The following is an 11230-nucleotide window of genomic DNA, read 5'->3' as shown; positions in this document are numbered from 1 at the left end:
GCTTGTTTTCCTCCTAGCGTGAGCGATTGAGAGAGAAATAGAGAAAACATGCCAATAAAAAAAGAATGAAACAGTGAGCACCGCCACCCATCCACAGTGAGTGGCATCATCATCCGCACCGCAGTCGCTCCCCACAACAAAAACTCACGCACACAGACACACGGAACAGGAGATGGATGAACAGCGCACCGGGAACACACAACGGCTGTCACCACCAGCAGCAGGAGTCACGGCGGGTGTGTCGTTATTCACGCGTCAGCACACACCGAGCTGCGCCCTCACAAAAAAACAAGCAAACAAACAACAAGCGGGAGGCACGAGAGCACGACCGTCCTTTGCACAGCCCAAGTCCTGCCGCTAGTCATCTCATTGTTCTCTCCTCCAGCGCACCCGCTTCTCAACCGCCGGCGCACATCACTCCGCACAGCCGGAGAATCCCTCTTCAGCCGATGGACAGCAAAAAAGACACATCGGCACGCGCAGCAGCTGGACGGGAAGAAATCCGCACTCGTCCCAGGCACCCTCAATGCCACACCACTCACTGGCTGCACGCCGCCAAAATAACGACAGCAACACCTCGACAAGACAAATCGCGGGCTCACGTCTTCCCTTCTCGCAAGGGTAGCCCCAGCCACCATCTTGTGTGTGCACGCCTTCTCAGCGTTCACACAGCCCCAAAGCGTTTGCAACATGGCGTGACTGTACTTACATGTGTCTGTATGTTTGTCAGCGCCTATAATTGCAGAGCAGCTGTGCGCCACAAGAGAGTCCAAAGAAAGCAACGAAACAGAAAAACAGATAGCACACACGCAAATTACTCATATCATCACAAACACACATACGCAGCACGCGGAATGGGTGCACTCAACCACAACACAAGTAAAACAATAAAAGAAAAAAACAAAAAGAAAAAGCCAAAGCGTGGGACGAGCAGCACACACACTCTCATTGCTCCCGTAAAGCAAAACACACACACAGGGAGAGAAAGAAAGAGAGAGAGAGAGGTCGGCCACCCAATGCAATGGAAACAAAACAAAAAACAGTTACGGTGCTCTGCCCATGCGGCCAGGCAGGACGGCAGCGGTGCGTGTCGTGCAAAAGAGAGCACCAACGGGCCTGCATGGGTGTGCATGCATATATATACAATGGGCACATTATGTGTGTGCTTCGTGGGGTGAGGTGAGGGTGAGAGTCCATGCAAGGGGACACACACACAGAGAGAGAAGGACAAGTGTGTGTGTGGGCGGTGCACGGCTCTCTCTCACCCACTCTCACGCGGCCACCACCGCAGCCGCGGCCGCACACGCAAAAAGAAGCAAAAGAGGGGAGGTGGTGAAGTGGGAGACAGCGGTGCCGCCGTCACTGTCGGCATTAATTGCCGTGCCATTCAGTTTAAGGTCTTTGTCTGCAAAGTCTTTTTTTCCGGTTTGCTCTTCATTTCCTTCGGCTTCTGCTTGTGTTCCTTCTGCCTTCTCCACTTCGTTTTCATTTTCTTGCATTGTGGTTTCTGCCTCATTGTGGGCATTGTCCTTTCCGGCTGTTCGTTTTTTGTCAAAATTTTCATTTGTTGTTGCTTTTCCTGAATCTTCCTCTTCTTTTGGTACCTCTTTTTTGTTGTTTGCCTCCTTTGCCGCGGCAGGTGTTTCTGGATTTGATTTTGCTCCAACGGTTGTCTGTTCTTTTCCTGCATCTTCTGGTTGCGTCTTTTTCCCCGGGGTTCCTGTTTCTGTTTCGGCTGCTTCTTCTTCGGTAATTAGTTCTGCTGCTAACTTCTCTGCCTGTGATGGTACTGCTGCTTCTTGCGTTTGCGTTCTTCCGGCGTCTCGTTTTCCCCCAGTGTCGCCATCATTTTTTTTCTCAAGATTTCGACGATCAGTAACGTCAACAGGGGAAGCAGGCTGAAGAACTAAAGGTACTACGGCAGATATACCGTCGGTAGCACCACCCCCGTTCACTTCGTTTCCTTTTTTATTGCTTCCTGAATCTTTTTCCGTCTGTCTTTCACCCTCTTCATTATATTGGCCACCAGATGAAAGTACAGTGACTTCATCATCTCCCTCGGGATCTTCAGCGGCCTTATTTCTGTTCTCTTCATCCGTTTCCGTGTTGATCTCTTCCAATCCATTTTTCACTTCATTTTCTTCGTTTTTCACAATTTCTTCCCCAAATTGCAGCGTTTCACCTTTCTTGTTTTCTGGGTCTTCATTTGGATTCCCGATGGCTGCATTGTCAACTTGTTCGTCACCATTGGTACCTTCATGACTTCTGTTTTCCACCGTCGGCTTTTCCCCCTTATCCGTTTCCTTTGATGGTTCTCCATTTTTGTTTTTTGCCGTCTCAAGAGACCCTGCGGGAATCAGTAAATTCCCTCCTCCTGTTGTTGTATCCGCCAGTACTGGCCCTGGAGCGATCGGTGATTTCAATTTTGGATCATCCGGCAAAACAGTGCCAGTCACTGACACAGCCTTTTGGGAGGACACGGAATTTCTGCCATCATTACCAGAACCATCATCATCAGCCGCCACGGCGAACTGTTGACGCCTCCAACGGCGACGGCCATCCACAAATGTACGCAAACCCTCCATCCCCTGACGCACGCATTCCTCAACGGCGGACGGATTTGCCCTGCCTCCAGTCCTCCTGCCGGCCTTCTCCGCGCATTCACTCCGCAGCTGAGAGCGCCACTCCACAACCAAATACTCATCCACACCGGGCACCACTCCAATTACAGGTTCCTCGGTCTCAGCAACTCCATCAATACCGCACCACAGCACGCAGAGGGCACACACCAGCAGCACACGGCCAGTCATCATCATCGCCATCACTCCTGTCACTTGCGTGTAGCCTTCAGCACAAACTAACTCCCCGTCAACGCAGCGTGAAAGCAAAAAAAGAGACAAGTCACACAGCCACGCCACAGCAACAAATGTCAGCACCCCAGCAGCGGCAGCGCACATACCATGAGGCAGTTGAAATCAGTGAAAGGGCAAAAACACACAAAACGCCCCGCAGCAATTAATAATGAGCAAAAAAAAATTAAAAACAAAACACAGGTAAACAAACAGCAATACAGTAAAAAATGTAAAAACACAAAAAACAAAGAGTTGCACAGTATGGCTCCAGTGTGCATGCATTCACACACGGACATGCGTCCATGCGAGCAGTTGTATGCGTGTCGTGCATATGAGTCTGTCTGGGATGCGTTCAACGTGATAAATGTGGAAAACAACACGGAACACACAGCACGGCAGCGGAAGCCAATGAAGCAAAACACAACCATTACTTTCTCTTATTTATTTACATTGGACCACAGTAGACGCGCACAAATACTCGTGGTTGAGTGCTGGCACGCACAGCCCACACACATCTTTAGCCCAGAGTGGTGTACGCCAGCGCGGATGCGGCGAGCAGCAGCGGGGCACACACCCACGCAGAGCTGCTGAGGCTGCCGTCGATTTCGCGAAGACGTGACGGTGCGCGGGTGGTCGTCGTGGTTGGTGCCTCTGTAGTCGTCGTACTTGGTGCCTGTGTTGTAGTGGACTTCGTTGGTGCTTGTGTAGTGGTCGTCGTGGTCGTCGCGGCACCAAATTCGGCGACCTGATTTGCTTGTTCCGTGGATGGTTTCGTGCCACCTTGTGGCTGTGTCACACTGTTCGTACCTTTTGTCTGTACTGCATTGGAAACTTCATTTGATTGCTTTTCCGGACCGGTAGAGCCTGGTGTCTCTGGCGCATTATTTTCTGATTGTCCCGCAGTGGCCCCCGTACCTGGCAACCCTGACTCATCTCCCACCTGTAGTCCTGACTCTGAAATAGAAGAACGACTGTTGGCGTCTACATCAGCTTTAGGTATAGTATTCTTCGTATTTTTTTGTGCCTGTGTTTTCGTGTTCGTCGTCGTGCTCTTCGAAGGTTCTTGAACAACCGCCTGAGTGTCAGCCTTCACACACACGGGCGGGCAGCAGCACAGGGCAAGCACCAACAGGGCGCACAGCAGACGGCACGTCATCATCATCGTGAGTGTGGTCGTTCAGTGGTGTGGAGCTGATCTGCACAGTGAGGAAAATGGAGAGCAACAGGGGAGACGAGAGGTGCGGCAGACACACACGGAGGGCACACCACATGAGGAGAGGGCAGCAGCCAGGCATGCACCGTACGCCGCACACCACGCACGACACACACTCCAATCCGCGGCAACAGGCACATACACACACACACACACACAAACCTGCACTCCGTAATACTTATATTGTACAATTGTTGTGATCAGTGCATGCGGTCGCACACAAAAGGAGTGAGAAAAGAGGAGAACACTACGGCTAGACATCAGACTGTAGGCTACCAGAGGGACGAAAAAGACAAGAGGGCCGCGCCGCGTCGACAATCGGTGCGTCACTTGCCTGCAGACCAGGCGTCGTGCGCGATTGGTGTCGCTCATCGTGACACATTCGCCCTCGTAGCCCCAGAGGGTGGAACAGCCAACGCCAACCCAAACACAGTTGTCAACACGCCATTGCCACAATCGTGAAGAGCCGGCTGGCACCACACACGGCGAGGAGGGCACACAAAGTCACGCCATGCACCAAAGGGACGCATCAAGCCCGCAAACAGTGCGCACCGCTCCAACACCGCAGGGCCCTCACGCACGCACGCACGCACCATCCTCCTCCTCCTTATGCTCGGCTCATTGCCGCCACATCCGACACCTGCACCTCACAATACCAGAGGGAAACACAAAACAGCTGAAGCCGCAACAGCAACAAAACTGCCACCTTGTTGCGCCGACGCCACTGCACGAAAGGATGCGCCGACGATGGGAGTCCATCGCGCAGGAGACGGAAAAGAGCTCAACGAGATACCCGAGAGCCACACGTTGGCAGTCTTGTCGGGGCTGCCCCAACGCAACCACGGAGCCATGCACCCTGACCCACAGCGTGTTCTCACAATCAGAACAGCAGGGACAGAAGGAATTAATACACACTACCCAAAGTGCAGCAGAGCACCCGAAACAGACACAGCCAATCAAAAACGGATGCAAAAAATCGGGAAGGCAGAAAAACAAAAAAGACGCATACAGATTAAAAGCCGAAGCACAAAAATTATTTGAGGCCCACATTCTCGCAATGACGCACAAAAAAAAAAAGCAAAGTCACAAACCCAAGCAAAAGCGTAAAAGATAAAGCCGCATGCACCAATTACGGAGGCAAAGGCAGTCGTCCCTGTCCTTCAGAGAAACAGCTACTGGCACGACCCCGCCTCCATTGGAACACATTTCCTTTACTTTTTACTCATGATTAGAGTACGGTGATTTCCCCTCGTCCCAATCGCAACAAAAAACGCGTGTATACATGTGGTGCCGGGAAATGTCTTTTCTCTCCATGTTACTTCGTTCACACACAGTTTTCACGAAAGTTAAACCCTCTAAGCAATAAAAAAAAAAACACCTTTTCCCAGAATAACAAACAATGCAATGAAAGACCGGTCATTTTGCCCATCACCCGCAAGCAAAGAAGGACACGGGGAATGCAGTGAGTGTATTATAGCGTTATTGCTACGGTTTTGCACATCTTAAGTGCGGGGCCAATGTGCAAAGTAAATAGTGTCGCCCTGCCGCAGTTTGATTGCGCCCAGCCGCCGCGGCTGCTCAAAGAGGCACCACCACTACCGCCGCAGCGACCACAACAAGAAGCACAAAGGGAATGAGGCCAGCAGTAGCAGCAGCCACACAACAATCACTGTCGGCCTGCTGTACCAACGCATCGGGTATCGCCTGAAAATCGTCGCTGTTGACGGACGGAATCGGAGTGGCAGGCGCGGAGGCACTGGGAATCACCGCTGGGCAATCCGCCCGCGGGTCGCCCTCCGCTCGTGCAACGTCCTCGCCGGGTGATGGCGAAAAAAAAAAAGCGTCGGGGCCGGAGGCTCTGTTGGCTCCCTCGCTTCCACTGCCAGGTCTCCTCCCTCGCCGCTGAGTGTTGTCCTCACTTTCGGCCCGCACCCCCGGATCACCCCTCGGACCGGCATGAAGGCCACCACCAGCGACACCCGCAGCCGAAGCACCGGGAGGCTCCTTTTCAATGGAGGCACCAGACGCCACAGGAGACAACTGTGGACGAGTATCCTCCGGAGAAGGCAACCCTGAAGCAACCGCAGACTTTTCTGCTTCCTCCTCTTGCTCGTCACCCTGTCCATTCACCAACGCACTCGGAATGACAAGACTGCTGCCGTTGGCGGCAATGGTGCACACCTCGCCGTACATGGGGCACTTAATCTTCCCATCCTTCTGAAAATATTTCAACGTCACTGGGATATCAGTGTCCTCAGGGCAAGGCTGAAAAACACTGCTGCCGAGGTGCCTCTCCTTCACTGTGCCATCCTCACACGACACCTGCGCGCACACTCCCTTGACGCTTTTATGGCCATCACCATCCTTCGTCTCCAGTAATTCCGCGTCCAGGCACCACGACTCGCCGCCAGTCAGCGACCCACGGAGATAATCCACATTTTCGTCCGAGCACGTCCTGTACGTTGTCCCAGACGATATTTCGTGAAATTCGGAAGAAACAACAGGGCAAACGTCCTTATGCACCAGACTCTGCTTGTCCTCAACGATGCTTGCGGTGCACGTCCCAACGTGACGGCGGTCAGAGGTGCAGCGAAGTGTCTCTGTGTCTTTAGCATCGCAAAACATGTGAGGATACTTGGCGGCAAGATTATCGGTTGTATTGCACTTGTTGACCAGGAAGTCGCAGCCACTGCGGTGGCCCCAGCTCATCGGCTCCGCCATGCTCCAATTCACGCGGTATTATCCCATATCCGCAAAAAACGCCATCGTCAGAGCCGTGTAGTAGCCGGCGCCGACTGCGGGGGCCATCAGCTCGTCCCGCGCGTGGCGTCCCTTCCAGTGAAGGATCGCTTTTTCCCGAGGGCCATCTTCGTCCTCCAGCTCCATGCCCTCGAGAGAGTCACAACCAAAGTGCGCTTTCGCCTTCTCCTGAACGTGCTTCCCTGCCACCATCCTGCGGTGCTTCCCACGCACACTTCTCTCTCGCTTCTTCACCAGACTCTTTTCTCTCATGCTCTCCTGGCTGAACCAAAGTGCATGCGCAATTTCGTGTGCGGCAACGCTAACGCTCCACGCCGTGTCAGTCATGTACTTCGGGTCAAAGTTCATGGCGCCAATGTAGGGTCGAAGATCTGTCAGTGTGTTACACGTGGCCGCCCACACAGCCCTGCTATCCGTGCCTGATGGCCTAGCAGCAGCGTAGATGATAAAATCTGCATTCGGCACACCGTCACTCTTTTGTCTGGTAGGAACCGTAAAGTGGCTGCACGGTCCATTCATAGCCCTCGGTACAGTTATCGTCCCGCCAGTAGATTTCACAATTAGTCGCTCAGTGTGCAGTTTGACGGCACCGGGAAGAATCCTTCAAGTGTACAATTGTTTCTTTGCCTCCGTCAGGAAATGCTCTGCTTTGCATGACACCCTGTGCCCCAAGGCGTTGTAGCACTCATCCTCTCCCTCTTCGCAGTACTTCTTCCTCTTCTTCGTGCCTCTCCAGATCCTCCGTGGACACCGCCATGCGGATCGGCTCCCAGCCACTGTCGTCATCCTGTGTGGCAACGGTGTAAGCCTGCATCTCGCCTTGTCCCTTGCGCGGCACCTCACGCACCACCGCAGTCGGCAGCCGGCCGCTCCTCCTCATCATCACGTCAAACCCAAAGCGGTATTGTGTGGCGGGAGCGGCGGCAATACACCCACTGGCGCAGCCCATCAGCAGCAACACCACCAATGGGAGAAGCGGCGTGGCGTGTCGTGGCTGGCGCATGACTTGAGTAATTTGCATTTGTTGGTTTCGCGTGAGTAGCAGCAGTAGCAGTAGCGCAGCCTGGATGTGGGAAGAGAGAAAAGCAAAAGGAAAAAGAAGAGTAAAGAAAAACAAAATGGCTTGGGACCAGTAATGCGTCAGAATGCGGCCCACGCAGCGGAGCAACAGGAAAACACAGAGGCGGCCATACACACGGCATGCGCAACGACTCCACCAAATGAACTGACCGTCAATCCGCCGTCGAGAGAACGTCCATCACCGTCGCACAGAGTCCTCACCAGCCGCAACGCTCCCTCCACGCGGAGTGTTTGGTCTGCTCTCCTCGTGGTGTCGCAATATTTGTATGATCGGCCACTCAACATCCGCCAACGGCACAGCACCAGTCACAGGTGCAGGAGCATCGCACAGCGCGCTCTCCCAGCAGATCATACCCTGTTGCATAACCGCACGGCAACCCCAATTGTGATGCGCAGCCCTGAGGCGGAGATGCAAAGAGTCATGCGGACGGACCTTCTTTCACTGCTCTCCTTTCGGGGAACTCGACAACAAGCGTGCCGGCGGTGCGATCATTATGGCAGTTCCATCCGCACTGCCACTGGCCGAGGAAGTTACTGTGAGCTCACTGCGTTGAGGTCACCGTGTCTGCCGTTGCTCTCCCGTCATCCCACAACCCCGCCGGCACTTCCAACAGAGCGGATCGGAGCGTCGACAAAGGCAGCCACAGACGCCAACGCACCGAGCCCAATTGTGCCCGCTGCGACATTCCAAAGCGCCCCGAGTGCTCCTCTAGCAGTGCAGGGGCTGCTCACGTGTGTGCAACATGGCGTGTGTGTACATTTGCTTGTGTGTTTGGCAGCGCCTATACTTGCAGAGCAGCTGTGCGGCACAAGAGAGTCCAAATAAAGCAACGGCAGAGATAGAAGGATAGCACACACACGCAAATTACTCATATCATCACACACACAAACACACACACGCAGCTTGCGGAATGGGTGCTCTCAACCACAAAACAACAAAAGAAAAAACAAAAAGCCAAAGCGTGGGACGACCAGCGCACACACTCTCATTGCTCCCGTAAAGCAAAACACACACACAGGAAGAGAGAGAGAGAGAGAGAGAGAGGTCGCCCACTCAATGCAATAAAAACAAAACAGAAACAGTTACGGTGCTCCGCCCATGCAGCCAGGCAGGACGGCAGCGGTGCGTGTCGTGCAAAAGAGAGCACCAACGGGCCTGCATGGGTGTGCATGCAATACATACAATGGGCACATTATGTGTGTGTTTCGTGGGATGAGGTGAGGGCGAGAGTCCATGCAAGGGGACACACACACAGAGAGAGAAGGACGAGTGTGTGTGCGGGCGGTGCACGGCTCTCTCTCCCTCACTCACACGCGGCCACCACCGCCGCAGCAGCCGCACACGCAACAACAACAAGAAGCAAATGAGGGGAGGTTATGTGGGACACCGCGGTGTTGCCGTCACTGTCGCCAACCTTTTCATTATCGCCGGTTTGGCTTTTTTCTGTCGCCGCAGCATCCGGAGTTCGAGCATCCTCGGTTGTCTTCGTCCCTGTGGAGTGTTCCTCCTCAAAAGGGAAAGGTTCTTCGCTTGTAGATGGCTCAGCTTCTTGTTCTTGACTGCCAGTTGATGTACTCTGCGCCGCAACTTCCGTAGAGGCAGGATATTCTTTATTTTCCTTTTGTAGTTCGGGTAGGTTCGTGGATGTATCCGTGCTTTGGCTTTCATTCGTCATTTGTTCCGGAGTTAACATTCCATTTTGGGTTTTGTGCTCCGGCGGTACTGTGTTTGGCACTGTCTTTTGAACCTGTTCACTGTTTTCTGATTCTTTACCTGTATCATCTAATGAGTCTTCTTTCCCGAAGTTCTCTGGATCCTCGTTTCCCTTATTTTCTACTCTCAATGAGGACTGACCTTCTCCACCCGTATTGTTCTCGCCAACACCTTCACCCTTTTCTGAAGCAGGAGTGTGTGGCTGCGGCGCTGATGGCGGCAGCGGTTGTGACTGATGCGATAGTGGCTGCGGTTGCTGTGGTACAGTTACTTGCGATTGTGGCGGTTGTCTTCCTTCCTGTCCTTTATTTTGTACTTCTGGCTTTGTTTTTCCTTGATCTGGATCATCTTTTAATGATTCTTCTAAATGTTCTGAAAGGCTTCCATCTTCATCCTCCACTCCAGGAGCAACATCCTGTTGTTCAGCATTAACTTCGTTTACTTCCAAAGATTTTCCTGTAGATGTTTCTGTTGATTGATTAACTTTGGGCAAACCTTTTGTTAGATCTGAGCTGTCTGGTGCTGACGTTGAATTATCAGTTGACCCCACAGCACCTTTACCACCATTCCCAAGAAACCGCCAGCACCACCAGCAGGAGATCCCACACCCTCGTCACCGCACCACAGCACGCAGAGGGCACACACCAGCAGCACACGGCCAGTCATCATCATCATCACTCCTGTCACTTGCGTGCAGCCTTCAGCACAAACCAACTCCCCATTCAGCGGAGAGTGAAAGGAAAAGGAGAGACAAGTTACACCACACAATGACAAATGAAGGCAGCATCCCTACAGAAGCACGCACACAGCATGAGACAGTTGGAATCAGTGGGAGGGAAAACGCACAAAAACAGCCCCGCAGCAATTATTCAGCAAGAAAAACAAAACAATTAAATAAAAAAATTAAACAAAACGCAATAAAGCAAAACAGTAAAAACACAAAAAACAAAAAGCTGCACAGTATGGCTCCAGTGCGCATGCACCACCCACAAACCTGCGTCCACGCAAACAGTTGCATGCGTGTCGTGCATATGAGTGTTTCTGGGATGCGTTCAACGTGACGGATACAGGGAGCCACAACGCGGAGCACACAGCACGGCAGCAGAAGCAAATGAAGCAAAACACAATCATTACTTATTTCTTACTTATTACTTAGGAAAAAAATGAGGCTCACAAGTCCCCGTGATCGAGTGCTGGCACGCACAGCCTACACACCTCTTCAGCCCACAGTGGTGTACGCCAGCGCGGATGCGGCAAGCAGCAGCGGGGCACACACCCACGCAGAGCTGCTGAGGCTGCCGTCGATTTCGCGAAGACGTGACGGTGCGCGGGTGGTCGTCGTGGTTGGTGCCTCTGAAGTCGTCGTACTTGGTGCCTGTGTTGTAGTGGTTGTCGTGGTGGTGGTTGGTGCCTTTGTTGTAGTCGTACTGGTCGTCGTAGTCGTGAAAGGATTTTCGTATTTCTTATCCGTATTTTCTGTGGATGTATTCTTGTCAGCTTCTGTCCCTGTCGTACCGTTCTTGCCTTTTTTCTCTGTCGCGGCGGCCGTCTCATCTGATTTTGGCAAGTTATCGGTTACACGCTGTCTCTCTCTGGTATTTGTTCCCTGTT

General features: G+C 52.8%; 3 protein-coding genes and 2 pseudogenes across 3 annotated transcripts, besides 13 other annotated features; all 5 read right to left on the bottom strand.

The window, feature by feature from the left end:
• Positions 1–3790: a sequence feature (heterozygous, non-Esmeraldo-like haplotype).
• Positions 977–1004: a microsatellite.
• Positions 1272–2822, bottom strand: Tc00.1047053503783.80 (mucin-associated surface protein (MASP), putative; the record flags this gene model as incomplete). Its single annotated transcript, XM_801588.1, has 1 exon — positions 1272–2822. The coding sequence occupies one exon, from the start codon at positions 2820–2822 to the stop codon at positions 1272–1274; it is 1551 nt and encodes a 516-aa protein (XP_806681.1).
• Positions 3370–4014, bottom strand: Tc00.1047053503783.70 (mucin TcMUCII, putative; the record flags this gene model as incomplete). Its single annotated transcript, XM_801587.1, has 1 exon — positions 3370–4014. The coding sequence occupies one exon, from the start codon at positions 4012–4014 to the stop codon at positions 3370–3372; it is 645 nt and encodes a 214-aa protein (XP_806680.1).
• Positions 3791–4497: a sequence feature (areas merged during assembly that could not be assigned to a particular haplotype. This can correspond to areas where the two haplotypes were merged or to regions with more than two copies in the genome that were merged during assembly.).
• Positions 4201–4224: a microsatellite.
• Positions 4498–4787: a sequence feature (heterozygous, Esmeraldo-like haplotype).
• Positions 4788–8519: a sequence feature (areas not merged during assembly with more than two copies in the genome that could not be assigned to a particular haplotype).
• On the bottom strand, positions 6238–7806 carry Tc00.1047053503783.50 (annotated as a pseudogene).
• Positions 8520–9385: a sequence feature (haploid, Esmeraldo-like haplotype).
• Positions 8927–8950: a microsatellite.
• On the bottom strand, positions 9210–10295 carry Tc00.1047053503783.34 (annotated as a pseudogene).
• Positions 9386–9695: a sequence feature (areas not merged during assembly with more than two copies in the genome that could not be assigned to a particular haplotype).
• Positions 9696–10428: a sequence feature (haploid, Esmeraldo-like haplotype).
• Positions 10429–11230: a sequence feature (heterozygous, non-Esmeraldo-like haplotype).
• Positions 10498–10570: a sequence feature (T-rich).
• On the bottom strand, positions 10839–11230 carry Tc00.1047053503783.17 (mucin TcMUCII, putative; the record flags this gene model as incomplete). The annotated part of the gene is made up of 1 exon (XM_801589.1): positions 10839–11230. A coding segment is annotated over one exon (392 nt), but the record flags the coding sequence as incomplete, so codon positions are not given.
• Positions 10951–11063: a microsatellite.

This window comes from Trypanosoma cruzi, genomic scaffold (genome assembly GCF_000209065.1).
Source record: "Trypanosoma cruzi strain CL Brener 1047053517067 genomic scaffold, whole genome shotgun sequence".
Classification (NCBI taxonomy): domain Eukaryota; phylum Euglenozoa; class Kinetoplastea; order Trypanosomatida; family Trypanosomatidae; genus Trypanosoma; species Trypanosoma cruzi.
The sequence above is the reverse complement of the archived record's forward strand: the minus strand, read 5'-3'. Positions and strand labels throughout refer to the sequence as shown.